This window comes from Haemaphysalis longicornis, unplaced genomic scaffold (assembly GCF_048455015.1).
Source record: "Haemaphysalis longicornis isolate Haplotype H1 unplaced genomic scaffold, Haemaphysalis longicornis Haplotype H1 scaffold_6, whole genome shotgun sequence".
Lineage (NCBI taxonomy): Eukaryota > Metazoa > Arthropoda > Arachnida > Ixodida > Ixodidae > Haemaphysalis > Haemaphysalis longicornis.
In genome coordinates this window covers 69,543,162-69,560,057 of record NW_027526407.1, presented here as the reverse complement: position 1 = coordinate 69,560,057, position 16,896 = coordinate 69,543,162, and the positions used below count along the sequence as shown (strand labels likewise).

The 16,896-nt window shown below is 46.4% G+C and overlaps 1 protein-coding gene across 2 annotated transcripts in view; it reads left to right on the top strand.

The window, feature by feature from the left end:
• The window catches only part of LOC144142881 (TNF receptor-associated factor 2-like), a 53,756-nt gene extending 44,621 nt beyond the window's left edge, over nucleotides 1-9,135 (top strand). For both annotated transcript variants that reach the window (XM_077674708.1, XM_077674707.1), the window contains exon 2: nucleotides 7,929-9,135. In XM_077674708.1, the coding sequence (XP_077530834.1) occupies nucleotides 7,929-8,864 (936 nt within the window). In that variant the 3' untranslated portion in view covers nucleotides 8,865-9,135. The remainder of the gene's footprint in view (nucleotides 1-7,928) is intronic.
• Nucleotides 9,136-16,896: the final 7,761 nt, after the last annotated feature.

Below are 16,896 nucleotides of genomic sequence, written 5' to 3'. Positions count from 1 at the left end.
TGATAAATAAGCTAACTTTACTATGAATTGTGCGATAAAACGAAGGAAATCGTAAAATCGGGAGTGCAAACCGGACAAAACCCGCGAAGAAATGAGCAACTATGGAAGCAAGACAGTTTACGCCGAATGTAGCGGAGGGTTTTTTGCCTGCCAAATAAGCGTACTAATTAACGTTTTTTTAATGTCCTAAGAACTGTTTTAGTCGTTTCGGTATTAAGAATAAACATTATTTGTTTGAGTTGAGTTAAAATGTAGCACTGGTCGCAACAAAGCTGTCTCCGGGGTAGTCGAGCCCCGCTGCACGGCGCATTGGTTTACGCGCGGGCTGCGACGATATGTGGTTACTCGTCCTCTCCGACGTCGTCGGTCGGCGTAAAGGCAGCGGCGTATGTCGTTTGACAACAAGTTCTACCTTCCTTTAATTTTATATAAAGAGTTCCCACTCATGTGCTTCACCAATACAACTCAACCAACCACCGTTCAGGAATCATCCATTGATTTATCCTCAGAAGGGTATATCTCTTTGAAGTAATAAAGGGTGAGGTTAAGTGCATTTTACTTATCTGTTTTCATTCTCTGTCGAGCCACGTGTGAATTCAAGTGACGTCACATGGGTAATCGTTTTGGGTTTTCTTGTCTAGCTTCGCTGTCCAACCGCCTTCAGAGTGAATTGGCTCGCTTTTTTTTGGCATGCTTAGAACACGATGAGCTCAAGCCTGAGCTTTTTTTCTTCTATATCTCCTTTACCGATATTTAACTAGCAGTAGTTTAAAATTGCTGCCCGTACGCGTATCTCAAGGTGGCTGGTCAGGGCAGCATGTCGTGTGCCGAGATTAGTGGAATATAACGGATGTTTCCGAATATCCAGCCAAGTTATATTTCCGTGGCGCCAAGGCAAAGATGAAACGAATATTGAACGCTGAAACAATATTCGTTCAACATTCGTTCAATATTCTTTGTCTTTCCGCCCCGTAACCATACGTTAATGTCGAATGCTTTTTACCAAACATCTTAACCTATTTAGGTTTGTGGCTATATGTGCTGGTTTGTGTCGTGTGCAGTTCTCGATTATTCGGCGTTGAGGTCCCTGTTTAGCACGGGGAACGCTGGTGTTTCTAGGCGTAAGATGAGGACGTGCTCTCAAATCTGTGTGGTAGTCGTGCTCAGTGGGGAGCACGGTATGGAAGTTGGCGTGGATCTCGGTCGGCTGCACCGTTCCCTTCGAGACCCTGGTCACTTTCTCCGGGTGTTAATGTTAATGTGATGGGAATCTTTGTGAATTGTGGAATATTTCTCCTGCGTTTAGTGTGCTCTGCTCCAGCCATGAGAATTTTCGCCTTTTGGAGGGTATCTAATGATTAAGTATCTATTCGAAAGTTCCGCTAGGCGGATCAGAAGGCTCCGATCCTCGTTTCAGGTGCGGAGTACCTTAGGACCGCACAATGTCCGTCCGCGTCCGTGCGCATAGCATTTACAATCGAAAAAAACACACACACACAGGCACCGGCAGGATTCGAGCCTGTGTCTGTTAGACCAGACAGAGTTGGTGTCAGTCGTCTTACCCATTGGGATACTACCGTGAGTTTGTATCCGAGAGTCAAACAGCTTATTCCCTCGCCTGTAACGCTACGGAGTACAGGGGGGATTAAAAGAAATACGAACAACGGAGCACACAGCCTCCGAAGCATGCCGCACCGTCTGGCTGCACTGTCAGTAAACTGCGCGTATGCGTGGTTCTTTCGCAGCGTTTGAGACTGTAGCCTACTGTTTGGGGAAACGCTTGATCAAGAGGGGACGCGGGTCATTTATTTTGAGGCATCTTTTTATGATCTGTCGCCACTGGGCATACTGTTATCTACTACATTCGCTAGCCAAGCCCGCAGCAAGCTGATTGCAGATAGCAGATGCCATTCAACGATCACCCTGCTCAGTGGCGACACAGCATGAAGAGGCCCCTTAAAATAAATGACCGGCGTCGCTTCTTGATGAAGCATTTCCCATAAATGTAGGCCACACTCTCAAACGCTCCGCAACAACTACGCATGCGCGCAGTTTACTGACGGAGCAGCCAGACGGTGCGGCATCCGTCGGAGGCTGTGCGCTCCGTTGTTCGCATTTCTTTTAATCCCCCCTGTGCCTTAGGACCTCCCAATATCCGTCCGCGTCCATCCGTGCGCACACCACCATCAAGCGAAAATCAAGCGAAATTCCATTTGAGCCGTGAGTTGCAGTTTCATTTAGGGAATAATCAAGGTGCCACTCACGGCTGAAATCGAATGAAGGCCGGGGCGCAACTTGGATGCCATTTCGAGTTCCGGTACTCCGCACCCTCGCCATCATCCACGGAGTGGAGATGCTGCCATTTTTTTCTATTCCTTCCTGTAGAAGGGTAACGAAATCAGTGATTGCCATTGTAGTCTACTACGACAGTTGTTGCCGTCGTTGTTCGAAACCTCCTAGAGTCGGCGTATACAAAGTTTCAATTGTTTTGAAACGTTCCTCGAAGGAATTTGATTTTGGCTTGTCGCCTCTTCTTGCGTAGGTTTGGCTCTGTGTTTTGCTGGGGAGAGGGTGTTTATAGAACGTCGCTGTATCGGTGACATATACGTCATGGCGCCCATTTCGTTAGGCGACTGGTTCTAATTTTGTTTTGTTTTTCCGGACGCTACATCTGTGATAGCAGTGGCCTCTGATTCCTTCAGGGGTATTTATAATACGGTTGAAAGACCCTTGCTGTGGTTGTAAAAATAGGGAGGTTTGGGGCTGTCCTATAGGCTGCCCTGATGTGTTTATTAATGCGTACCCTACAGCCAGGACCGTGTAACACACTGCATTTCCACAAACATGCAGATTTGGCGGAAGTTCCACCTGCACTCGGTATTTATTTATTTATTTATTTGAAATAGTGCCAGTCTCTTGCGACCAAGGCATACAGGAGTATATACATATAATTACAAAAGTACAAGTTCGGTAGGTAATATAACAGAAATAAAAGCAAAAAGTCGTAACATGTACAAGGGTGGAGTAACTCATAATGTAAGCATGATTTTGGAGGTTCCACATATTCATAAACGATACCGAAGAAGTGAAACAAGCACAGGGGTTTGTTAACGCGTAATATAAGCATAATATTTTGATGTTCCACATTTAATAAAGGATGCCAACAGGGGAAGCGTACTCGAAGAAGCTAAAAAATTTGTCTAGAGAAAAGAAATTGACATACCGACTAACCATAGCTTCCGAAAGTACAACGAACAAGACCGCGCAGGAACGGAACAGTAAAAAATTCACAAAACCATTAGTTAGCTTGTAATCACACTACAAGTATGCACATGTGGAAGTGTAAATTCAGGTAATTGGTCGAACGGAATTTTGATGAACAACAAACAAATACAAGTAGAAAAAATAGCGAATAGCGGCGAGCCGTGTAACGCCCTATATCTCCACGAAAATGCAGATTTGGCGGGAGTTCTACATGTAATCATTTAAAATAGCGTAAATGGAGATAATTGGTCGCCCAGAATATTGAAAAAACAAAAATTGGCTGTTAAGAAGTCGCACTCTACAGAAGTGGAATAGGAATGGTACGCATTAGTGGACAATTCTCTGAATTTCCGCAGATTTTCGGCCTTCAGTGCGGCCAAGTTTCTGGAACAGCAGGCTGTACTGTATCCGGCTCGTAATTAGTGCGTGCACAAGTTGTTTTTTCTGCTTCTTTTATTTCTGCTCTTCCTCTGTACAGGCGTTTTACAATGTTGGCCAATGGTAAAATATATCCTGTAGTTTGACCATTATATGATGAGCTCTCCCGTGTCTCTGTAGGGCCACATCGGGACTTAATGCGTGACTGTTCTCTGGGATCACATGCTGACCTCTTTTCAGGTGTTTTAAGCCATTCATCGTTTTCCGGACTGTGCTTGCGGGGTTAGACAGAGCCGAATTTGGAAAAGGTTTTTAATATTCCGTATTTAGAGACCATATACTAGGATTTTGTTTCTTATTGGGACAAATTTTAGTTTGTCTCTGGTTACATTCTAAGCTTTCTTTGGCTTTTGAGAGCTGTTGAGACTGGCCTTCCCAGTGCTGTCCCCACTGTTGGGAATCAGCCATCCCGACGCTGTCACCACTGTTGTGACTGGCCATCCGAGCACAGTCACCGGTGTAGCGACGTTGCCTTGCTCCGTCCGGTATCGTAGCGGTGCAGAGCCGAGCGATGAAGTTCTCGAGCCGACGGAAAGTTGAAGCAACATTTATATACAGTATGTACAAGGGCAACAAAAGCGTTACACTCGAAAAGTGCCGCCCTCGCTGCAGCACGTCTCCACGCGAAAAGTGCCGCCTCCGAAAAGTGCCGCCCTCGCTGTGCCTGCGGGCGGGTATTATAGCCCCGGGAGTCCGTTGCAGCCAGGAGTGGTTTGGATCGCTCCAATCAGGACTCTCGCTGGCCGCAATTTGAAATCCGACGAATGGAGGCGAAGTGGTTGCGTCAGCCGAGCCGCCTCGACGGGGAAATGGAAGGCGACGGCGTCGCCGTCTCCGCGGAGCAGTCTCCAGTCACGTAGTGGCATGTCTGCAGCCGGCCTTTCGCCCGATTCATGATTCGGTCGAGCCGCCACGACGAGAAAAGGAGAGGTGGCTCTGCGGCGATGCAAGTTGGGCCTGTCGGCCGCGGGCGGTTTGGTCGAGACGCGAATCGGCCCCGCTGTCGGCGGGTCACCCCGTGCAGCGAATTTGGGCTAGGCGCTCTGGCACAACAGAGCGTAGTCTTAATGTTTTGCCACTTTGTTTAGCTGGGTGACACATTGTTGGTGATGGCGCCATTTTCTGTCATCGGGGAGGCCCTTTCGTGCTGTTGTAAGTTGCGGTTGCGGCTGGCTGCCACGTATGTCGAGGATAGGACTATACACGGCGCGCGGAAAGAACTTCACTGCGCATGCGCGGCGACTGCTCAAATCGCGTATCTTCTGTTTTGCCTCGGCCGTGGTATTGTCCTCCCTTCCACAATATCATTGCCGCTGCTCCGAATTCCGGCAAGCCCTCGTATCTGGCTGCCTCAGTTAGTTTCCTGGTAGCGTCGATGTTTTACTTCCACTGTCGTTTGATGAACACGGCTGATAGGGGAAGGCTGGCAGCGACGGCAAAATTGAAAAGTGAGCCTAATAACGCTATCGCCTTAAGAAACAGCGATCAATGTGACAACGCCGTATTAGCATTCAAGCGTTGCTGTCATTCCAAACCAGGCGTAGCAGTACAATCGTGCATTTGTTCCTTTGTGGCAGATTTTGTCGCAGGCGGCCATTTAAGCAAACTGATTATTGTGACGTCATAGAAACTGTTTATAGAAACTGTTTATAGAAACTGTTTATAGAAACTGTTCATAGAAACTGTGTCGTCATAGAATGAAGTGGTTCTGGAGTCGCTAGTTATGTTTTCGGTATTTATCTAGTCTCATTGCATGGAGCTTGCGTGGAAGTTCGCATAACTGTAGCAATGACACCGGAAGTTTTCAAAGTAAGCAAACTTACATTCGTGTTCATGGTGCCTTCAATATTGTAAGCAGGACGTAAGCTGCATGTGAACATTGGCCAGATATTTTGCTCTATGAAATAGGGCGTGACAGTTTAGTCCTTTATTTCAGAGCGATATTATTAATTAGCATTTTTGGGTTTACAGCCACTAGCGAGCAATTCAAATCAAATCAATTCAATGTTATTTTCAACATTACAATGTTACGGGTCACCCTGGCATTAATGCTGCTATACGTAGCTTGACGGGGCCATGGGTACCAATATAAATTTGGATGACACACATGGATACATTGACAATGAAAAATAAAAAATATACAATCATGTGATACAATACTTCTATTTTTACTAAAACATGTGTATAACATCAGCATTGAAGTTGCAACAAAAGCGGAGAAGACAATGGCAGACAAAACTTTTCCCGTACTTCACGCTTCTTACTAAAAGCATTCAACACAACATACCGACAAACTATGTAAATAAAAACACTGTACACACCATTTACACACTGTACACACTTATTGACGTAAGCATCACGAACGGCATGTCGGGGTACCCTGCGTCCTCAAAATTCGACGCAGTTTCTGTTTAATATGGACGGAATATTATGTGCCAATGTTTGGAAACAGTAACTAGTTCGTGGAAATGAAACTAGCCACATATCAGATGTGCGAGTTAAGTACTTGTGGATACGGATTGTTAGGCAGGATAATCGTTTCAGGAACTGCTGATAGAGAGCATCAGAAAAGTAGAATTGGACGAGCAGGTGTTAATCATATATATTATTGATTCTTATTAATATGTTCTGTGCAAAAAGTGCTCTAGTGGGATGAAGGTAGTGTACGTTGTTAATGCAGTGAACGGCCTTCTTCTCTAATAACAATAGGGTGGCAATAGTTTTTTGTTGTGCCCGAAACCAACGTGCAATAGTTTAAACGTGATCTAAAAATACAGTGGTGAATTTTAAGTTTTATACTAAGTGGGAAGAAGTCCCGACACCGATACAGTGTACCTACAGCGGAAGATAATTGTTTAGTCAACAGTTGAGTGTGTGCATCCGAGCTCATGTAATGTGGGAATACAACTCCCAAAACTTTGTGTTGCTCACTAGATCGATCCTAGAATTGCCTACATAAAGCTCTTCCGTAACGGATACACGTTTATTTTTTTGGGGCGAACAAGATAGCTTTTGACTTTTGGGGTTAATTTTTAAACAGTTTGCTTACGACCACTCTCGCAGTTTATCTAGAGCAGCATTTGCAGCAGAGATCAAGTCAGTATAGCGTTTTCTGAGTATAGAAACGGGCTCGTGTCGTCAGCATGAAAGGCAAACTGCGGACGGTTATCGACACAGATGAGGTCATTCATGTATACAATAAATAAAAAGGGGCCTAAAACACTTCCTTGTGGCACACCGCATTGTATTTGTTGATAGGACGACTGATAGCCAATACTAAGCGCCACACATTGTTCACGTCCGTTGTTATATGATTGGAAAAGTGAATGCGGCATCCCACGAGTTCCGTACTGATTTAATTTCTGAAGTAATATATTGTTATTTAGTGCATCAAAAACGTTGCTCTAGTCAAAAATATTCCCAGAGTGTCTACTAGCTTCACTGCTTTTTATTAGTAATTCCTTTTCTACTAATCGCGCGGACTCGGTCAAACAGCCCTTCCGGAAGGCATGGTGGCATTGAGACAAAATTTGGTGTTTAAGAAAGAGAGCATTCAGGCGGGACAAATAATTTCGTCTAAACCCTTTGAAAAAATTGGAAGAACCAATATAGGCCAGTACTCTGCGGCATCATTCCTGTCTACTCCTTTGAATATTACCGACACTTTCCCTCGTTTCATGTTAGCCGGGAAGCATCCGGTTTGCAGGGAAGGGTTATAAATATAAACTAGGTAATGGCAGATAATGTTGAAGACATGTTTGACTGGGGCGTATTTGTATGTTTATCAACATCGACACTTTTTCTATTTTTGAGGGACTCAAAAATGTGTTACACCTCAGAAAAGTCTGTTGGCTGCAAGAACGCGATACCAGGAATGTTGCACTGAACACGGTATGATGAAACACTGGTAGGTAATGTATAAGGAATGGCGTTGATGTAATGAGCATTGAAATGTTCGGTGAGAGCAGTATCATTCAGGGCCTGGCCGTTAGCAATCATGCGAAATTTATTATTTGGGACTCTGTGGGCATTCTGGGCACCATTGATAATTGAATCTCTTGAGTCTCTGATCAGAAGTCGAACAAGAAAGTGGCATCCGAGTTGTCCCGCCGTGATTTTTCACTGTAGAATACACATAAATATCGCATTTAAAATGCTAAGTGCGAATACTTGAAGGCTGGAGCTTCACGTTTCGTTTCCACTCTCACCCTCATTTTTTGTCGCAGGTGAATTGCTGGAACAAAGCAAACGGCTGCAGTGCCACCATCTCCGCTTCTGACCTGTCCAGACACTTCCACCGAGAATGTGAACATCACTCGACGTTTTGTCCCAAGTGTTCTACGAAAGTTCTCTGCAAAAGTCTGTGCTCGCATATAAGATCGTGTGCGGGCAGTCAGCGACCCATCTCGTCAGAAACGGCGTTAGGGCCGAGCGGTGACCAGCAAAGTGCAGGGCCAACATTAGAGGTGTTGTACACTACAACGTTGCATATGCAGCTGCAGCTGGATGAACTGAAGGCGGGGCTCGAGCGAATCTCCTTGCAGGACCTTTCCGGCGACGTGAACAACTTGGGGGAAACATTGAAGCAGGACTTCGAGAAAATCGCAAAGGACAGTCGGGATAATTTCTCCCGCCAGGGAGCTGATATTGGCTTAGTAAAAAACAAAGTTGTGGAAATGGGCAAAGAATTGGTAAAGAAGGTTGAGGCGGTTCTACGCCACACTATGAAACAATCGTCTCATGAGTGGATACTGAAAGGGTATGCTTCTTTGAAGGATGAAGCCACCAAGAAGGGCTTGGCTGAAAGTCAAAGCAATCCAGTTTATCTCTGCGGCTACTTCCTATTACTTGGAGTTTACATCCAGAAAAACTACAACAACTCGCTGTCACTACATTTGCACATGTGTCTCGGTAAGGGCGAGGTCGATGAGTACCTCCAGTGGCCATTCCACATAAAGATGGTGCTTTCTGTGGTGCACCCGGAGACACTTCAGAAGCGAGAGGTGACGTGTGAACCGGGTGGTGCGAAATATTACTCAAGGCCAATGACAGCTTGGAATCAGGGTTGCTATTTTAATAATAGCATTCAGTTAAGCATCATAGAATATGAAGGCTACGTCGAGGATGACCAGCTGCAGCTATGTGTTGCGCTCCTAGCGTGACATGCGTTTGTGCATAACGTAAGCGCACAGTCAATGTCCACCAATGGTCATTTATTATAGTTAGGGGGGGGGGGGATTCCTAAATCGTTCTCTTTGCTTGAGGCTGACCCAGGAAGGGCAGCGATAACCGTTGTGTAGAATCTGGAAAGAAACTTTTGCAACTGTGTTGACATCACGAGCACACTGTTTGGTATTGGACCTGTTGACTCAACGTGTCGATGTGGAGGATGTTCACTGAATTTGTTTTATGCACACAATAAATGTTTCAATCAAATAAGCGAATTGTGTCTTCACTAACCTCGGCCCACATAAAGTTTAACTCGACGGCAGTGGAAGTATTTCAAAAAGTGCACTGTTCCACGAAAAAGTTGCACAAAGGGAGCATAATGCGATTCACGCGAATTTTCGATATGTCATAGGTTGAGGGAATTATTTGGACCTGATCATTTTGGAATAGCTCCAGAAAACCACGAACAGTTTCAAACTGTCGTGTCACAACCAGCGACACTTCTACCAATGTGTATAAGTATTCTTTAAGACCTATTATTTGAAAGTAGGAAGATTACTGGTGAAGCAAGCGCCACCGCGCGCAAATATATCCTTGTAGTAATTCATCATTTTAACATTGCTTGAATTCCCACTCTTTCAACTGTATTCCGACAAGAATATTGCATCCGGTGCCAATAGGTGACGCGCGCCGAAAGAAAAACTCTGGAACCCACCGCGGTTGCTCAGTGGCTAAGGCGTTGCGCTGCTGAGCACGAAGTCGCGGGTTCGATTCCCGGCCGCGGCGGCCGCTTTTCTGATGGAGGCGAAAAGCAAAAACGCCCCGTGTGTACGAGATTTCGGCGCACGTTAAAGGTCCTCAGGTGGTCAAAATTAATCCGGAGCCCTCCACTACGGCGCGCCTCACCGCCTGCGTTGCGTCGGCGCGTTAAACCCTACAATCAATCAAGAAAAACTCTGGAAATTTTGTTGTGTTCCTTCTTCATACACCGTAATGGTATACATGAACGTCTTGCCAATCTGAAACAAAAAGTGGGGAAGGTTTCCTTATGCAGAGCATCGTAAACGAAATCGAACGATAAAAATTGGTCTGTCATGTTCCGGTCCATATGAATAGCGCGGGGCTTCCTAATAAATTTGACTAAGAAAATGCAGGGAAGTTTGTTTAATGGATGTGAGTGAATTGCAGTTTAAGTAAGGCTTGGGTTTGGGCAGTTGGCTTAACATCGTTTGAACAAACAGCGTAAGGACGTGGACGACAGAACGAAAAAAAGTAAGAGTACAAAATGACGGCAAAAAACAGGGGTTATACCCGAAGTTATTTAACATTAGATGGAGTGCCTGTAACGTCATACCCTCCACCAGACGCGTGTCAGCCCGCGGCAATCCCGGACTGCATGCGCATCAAGTAGCACAGCCGGTGATGGAGGAAGAGCAGGTGATGAAGGTAACGCCACTGAGCAGTCTCCCATCGTACCACGGGGAAAGAACTAAGGTGTTGTTAATGTAACGGTGCTAAGACATTGCTCATTCCACCTTCAGGGTAAGACGCAGCATGTATCTCAAAGCCTAAGGGTCTTGAAATTCGGAATCTAGTCAATATTCCTCGTAAAATGCAACACAATCGGTGTCGCCGGCATTTCAGGAGGGCTTTTGTAGCTCAGTAGTAAAATAGAATTTTTGTGAATGCTGCAGAGGGTCAAGCCTTCAGAGGACAACCGGAAGCCATTTTGCGTCCCCGTCGTTACATTGGAACAGGTCATTTGTGAGCAGTAAGAATGTTTGCATGCTTTCGTTCTCACCGATTTTTGTTAGTTTCCCATCCCTATGTCACGCCGAAGTACTTTATGAAAAGACATGTTCAATGCATGTGAAATGCGCTTTTAAGGAACGTCTGGGTGATACTGTAGGGATTCTATGAGTTCCCTCATTCCTGATGGCGCCCCTGCGGAACTACGCTCCGGTGCCGTGTTAAATCACCATTCGGAACACTCCAGCTATCACTTTTAATTCCCATCAAGGTGTTTCTACGATTTCAAGTACGGTACCCTTCGCCACCGATTGTGAGGTTTGAAGACGTTGCGGGGATATGAGGGAGACGATCCCGTGTAAGACTTTTAGACCTGCCACAACAGGTATACATGTACCTATATATGTGTGAAAAGAAAGCAAGCAAGCACGGGCAAAAAAGTGGTACTCATGTTTCAAGAACGAGACCCCTTTACGCATAGCCTACTTGACTAGCAAGGGCCGTTGCCTTAGCCGTTAGGTATTTCAAAGTGAGTCCTGAACTTGTGCTAATCCTTTAATATGGCAAGCAGGGTGTTGGCTAGAACTATATTGCCTTTAAACTCATATGGTGGTAAAGATTAAGGCTAAACAACGCTCACTTACCTTGTGTATCTTTCAGAATAAGGTGGCACTGGGAAGTCTCACGCTAAGTAGGTAATCACCAGTGTGTTTTTTCTTTTCTTCTGTGTCGTACCTCTGTCCTGTTTTGTCAATTGTTTAAATCTTACTTACGCCCTGTGGCAAAATGACGCAATAATAAATAAGGTAATCACCGGTCTCTATAAGGCAGGCACCATTCCACGGGTTGGCCAGTTGCGTTTCAGTCGCCGTGGTTGCGTTGCAAACGTTGTATGCGCTGAAACATGGAGACAGGGGAGGTTTGGAAGAATGGGTCAATCTGAATTGTCCCATTTATATAGGGTAATTTACCTGTGTTAGTCATCCTACAAGATTCAACGCTCGTTACTACCCTCTGAAAGCAAAAAAAAAAAAAAAAAAACGTGGTTCTAAGCCAACCTCTATTCTGCCGTGCTTGTTTTCGTCACTATTACGAGGAAGGTTGGTTTTGCATGTGCTTTATGCAGTTTGTTTTTTCTGGTGTAGGTATTTTTCCCGAAAGCGCGTGCGCCAAAACCGCGGACAACCCAGAGGTGTGATGAGAAGCAACCCCTGTGAACCTACTCGTAGGAATTGTTTTCAATCAGTTTTTGTTCGAACAGGGAAAATAAATAGGCACGGTATACGGAAGCCGTATTCATAAGAACCATCCGTTGAATGACTGGGCACCTTTGCCTTTAATGTGTCGAGTTCTGGGGCTGTATAGAAATGCGCCGGTGTACAAAACCACAGGTCTACAAAAAGCAGGTCTACAAAAGTGCGAAAACCAGAAAACCTGGTGTTTGCACAAAAGACCTACAAAAACGGCAGGTGTCAAGAAAGGTAGCATGGTGGCGAATTCTCTGTCAGTGCTGCGAAAACCTTTGGAACAAGATCAATGCCCAAATGAGCCAGCGTTGTGAGCAGGTTTATTCCAGCTATGAAGGAACAGGTGTGGTGAGATATGTTTTTTAAAAGCAAAAATTCAAGACAATATGGTATGTTTGTTGTGAACCCACTTTGCACAGCTGTAGTCTTGACAGTAAATTCTCCTGGAGAAGGCTGCAGCCACAGCCCGCGGCCTACCAGAATAGGATGGCCACCTATTCTTCGACTTTATGAACCAACTCATATTCCTTCTTTTCTCAGTAAAAGTTCAACAACAACCGCAACACTTGTCGATGCTATTTTAAAATGTAGAGCAAAAATACAGACACACAAGCAACAGAAAGCGCTAGCGCTAGACGTGGATATTTTGCTTGTCTTTTGTTTACTTGCTGCGCTCAATTTTAAGGGATTCATTAACCAATGTGTCCACCGGAATTATTTTGTAGCCATGATGGTCAGCGCAGACGGCAACATGGGGCAGAAAAAGAGGGCACGACACGAGCGCTTTCCATTGCGCTTGCAGGGGCTGAGGTTTATTTTCTGGATAATTATTCTATATGCATTCATCAGTTCACCTTTTAACAGCGGAGCTATGCAGGTTCGTTATGTCCTCCGTCCCCGTCGTCCGCCGTCACGCTCGCAGCTGGGGTCCAGATGTCAAAAACCGGTTCCATTATAAAAGGATAAAGGATGGTCTTAGGGCCTTCAGATTTTGATATGAAACGACTTATACTGCCCCTCAAAAATGTCTTCCCGGCAATGCAGTTGCATATAGAGGTGAAGCCAACTTTAAGGAGATCGCTGCTAGCTCGGCTTTTGTAAGCTGGCCTTCACACATTTCCTCTTGCGTAGTGAAACATGGCCGTCTCCGGAGGGAGTATGATTACAGAAGACGGCTTGAACGTTTGGGTCACCAAAAGCGTTGAAAAATATATGACAATAAGCCGCTAAGATGGCTGTACTCTTATGCCGAGTTTATGTACTTGTCATCACAAGTTAGTAGACGGGGAAGTTGTAAACGTTGCGGAATTTGTTTGCTGTCAAATCACAGCCATCCTCGGATGGAGTGTGGCTGTAGAAAACGGCTGTAACTGTTACTGGAACTATTCGGGAACAAATTATGTGGCAATTAGTCGCTAATTCGACTCTAAGGTTACGCACAAGAAAGAAGCTGTAGCTAAACGGAATGCTTGTAAAGACAACCGACAACTCCACTGCTCCAGCGGATGTCACACTGGGTGGAACCGGGTTTAATTTTTCGTTTTTTTTTATTTTTAACAGCAAAACTGTATAAGCTCTTCGTTGAGCTGTCCATAAACAGAAAAAATAGGAAGCCCACGTGAGCGTCCGTCTCGTCAGGAGAGTCCGGCGTCGTCCATACTTGAGCGTGGGCTTGCGTCACGTGAGGGGCTCTCAAAAGGAAAAAATACCCAGCGCACGTGCTCGTCAGCGTTCGAGCAGACAGCGTCGCCGACAAAACAACTGCTGTCTTCTCCTGACGTCACTTATTCTTCGTTGCTAGGGGCAACCACCTCGGCTCATGAAACTCGGAGCCCCGCGGCAGCGGCAGGAGAACTCTCTCCGACTCTGTGCCGCGCTCATTGGGGATGGGGCGACCAAAGAAGATCCGGAACCCCAAAGAATAGCAGCTTATCAGGAAGCGCGCCGTGCTGCCAGGCGAGAATGCAGTCGCTGAGGAGTAATGCAGTTCTTCAACGGCGAGGGAATGCTCGACGAAGATTTTGCGGCAACGGATGATGAAGTATACGAAGACTAAGAGGGCAGTGCACAAATGAAGCACTTATATACTTTATTTTGCGTCTGATTTGGTCTTCTGATGACGAGCGCCATGTATATATATACCACACAGGGTAATGGTTCTCAATGACTTCCAAGAAACGTGATATAAAGAACTAAAGGATATAACGAAGCAATGCTAATTCCACATGAAAATTCCATTGACGCCCCCAGGTATTTAGGACTTCGTTTCAGCGAAGCTAAAATTTCATCGCAATGGGTACGACGAAGCTTTTTTCTACAACGAGCATTTACGGACCATTTTAGTGCACCTCAGGTCAATGTCTTATCGCGTGCGTTGGTTTACGTCGCATCAGGGATGCGGCAACTCACGCTAGCTAGGGGCCGCTAACTCCAGCTTCCTAAAATGGCTGGAATTACCTGCCAACACGCGGGAGGGCCCGCGTCTGCCGGGCTTCCGGCAAAGTTCCTGGATGTTCCACAAGTCGCTTGACCGGGATGCGGCAGACCTTCTGCGCCACTTTGGCGCTCTCGATGACGGCGAGAACGGACCCGAAATCGGGGCTGCATGTGAACAAGCAATCATTCGCATGAAGAAGACACGGCAAAAATCTATCAAGAAATTTTTTTCGGCGAAGTGAGCCGGCAGCTTGTGTGCTGTCGAATGGTCATGGATGAGTTGTTTGGCGTGAATAAAGTAACGAGTCTTTGCTGTTTTTTTTTTGCTTTTAGGGGCGAAACACATTAAGGCCGAGGCTTGTCCATCCAGCATCCATCCCGCATCCGTGCTCACGGCACAGCACCGTGTAAATCGAAACATCTGTTAACAAAGGTTCACAAAAGGTTAAAAAGAACAAAATAAAAGGTTCACAAAAGGTTGGAGACAGAGAGAGAAACGCATAACACCGTGTAAATCGAAGAATCTGTGAACGAAAGGTTCACAAAAGGTCAATGAGAACAAAATAAAAGGTAAACAAAAGATTAGAGAGAGAGAGAGAGAGAGAGAGAGAGAGAGAGAGAGAGAGAGAGAGAGAGAGAGAGAGAGAGAGAGAGAGCGCTGCGGTGCAAATGCGTATATAAGCGCGTTCCAGATCACACATTCCCTTTCTGCCATGGATGAAAACGAACGTAAGGCGCGGCATGCGGCGGCTCAACGTCTACGCAGACAACAAGGTACCCCGGAGGCGAGAGCTCGGGAAGCGGCGGCAAAACGGCAAAAATGCCAAGTGGACCCTGAGTTGAGTGCTCTGGAAGCAGCGGCTAAACGGCAACGCCGACGAGCTACCCCGGAGTGTATACTGTGCACACGCGTTGCACTCATTTACATGCGCGAGTGGGCAATGTCACGGGTGATTTGCGGTAAGAACGATTTCCAGTGCTTCCCCCACTCGTCATGATACACTTCGCGGAGATGCGTGAATTTTTTTTCTTGTTTTCGCAGGCTGCTTTGAGTTTTGGTGGTAAGTAATCCTCTCCTGCCTGTAATTGTCGGTAGAAAGGAACATTGGCTATAAAGAAGTAAAGCTTATAACAAAGTAATTACGATCCCTGTGTAACTTCGTTATAACGAGGTTTTACTGTGTATGGTCCTCGTCGAGTATAGCTTGGAGAGACGAACGCAGCTCTGCTGTGACATAAGGCTTGCACTGTTGTGCAGGCTGGCTTTGATTTTTTAGATGCGGAGCATCTCATGCTCGGGGCTCTGTCCGTCCCTCCCTTGTTCGCCGTCCGCACTCTACTGCGCATGCGTGTCTCTTCAACCCCACTAGCGTTTGGGCTGACGTCAGCGCAGTCCACTATAAAAATAAATAGCTAGGCGGCGCCCGGTTTCGATTCCACGACTCTCTGGCCGCAACGGGAGGTACGTAGCGCTCTTCCCAGTGCGCTACAAACCGAGACGGGAGCACGTGCTACGAACGCGCCTTAAATCATAATCATCATCATTTATTATACTCTTAAGGGTCCCTTGCGGGGTACTACATAAGGGGGAGCAAGTACAGAAATTCCACAGCAGGTGATGGTCGATGGTACAGGCGTAGAAGTGAGGCAGATTCATAAAGAAATGGCAGCAACACAGCAAATATATACACATATGTACAGGTGCCGTCATAAGTAATTGGAGCACGGGAGCTGTGGCCGAACGGCATAGGAGCGCCGTGTAGCTGCACCGGCGGTAAACTAAAGGATCAGAACACGCATGCGCGCCTGCCGACGCTGATAGCCCATGTATACTTCTCAACCCCCCTTCTTTTAACGCGACTTCGAGCATTATTCGCAGCATACTGGTCTCGGTGATGAGGACCACACAATGAGGGGCCAGTGTACGGGGTTCTTACTTTTCAGAGCCGTGAACACACATTTTCGCTAACGACGGATATGCTGGCTCCAGGTGTCAACAAGGGCATCATCACAACCTTCAACGTTCACATATAATGTATTCGATGGTCTTGTTGGATGAGTTGTTGGCTTTTCGACTAACTCAGTTTCCCCTTCAAAAACTGCAGGCGCTAGTTTTCCGATTGGTAGTCCGTGGGGTGGGACGCGGCTCGTAGGGGCGAGACAGAGCGACGATATGGCGGGGGTGATCGGCGGCGTCGTAACGAACGCTCGTTGTGGGGCGTATCAACTGGGGCCGGAGGCGGCGAGTACCGTCGCGTTGGAGAGACGTACTAGTTTCGCGGAGCGCCGTAGGCAAAGCGGCTGTCACGTTCAAAAGGTGCATATCCTCGCCTCTCATCCTGCTGGCGTCGTCGACAGAATCGAGAGATGCGTCCGCGGTTTCCGCAATAATAGCAGACAGGTCGATCATTTGAAAAAGAATGGCGGGCAGGCCGGACGCTGTTGTAGTAAACCTGCAAGGGGGCTGCCGATGAGACGGCACTCAAATGTCCATGAGCCGGCGGGACTTCCATTAATAAGGGTAGTTTCGCCGCGATCGCCGAATATGACGGCATGGTGGGGACAGGAACCGAAGGCGTCGTTGGGACGATAC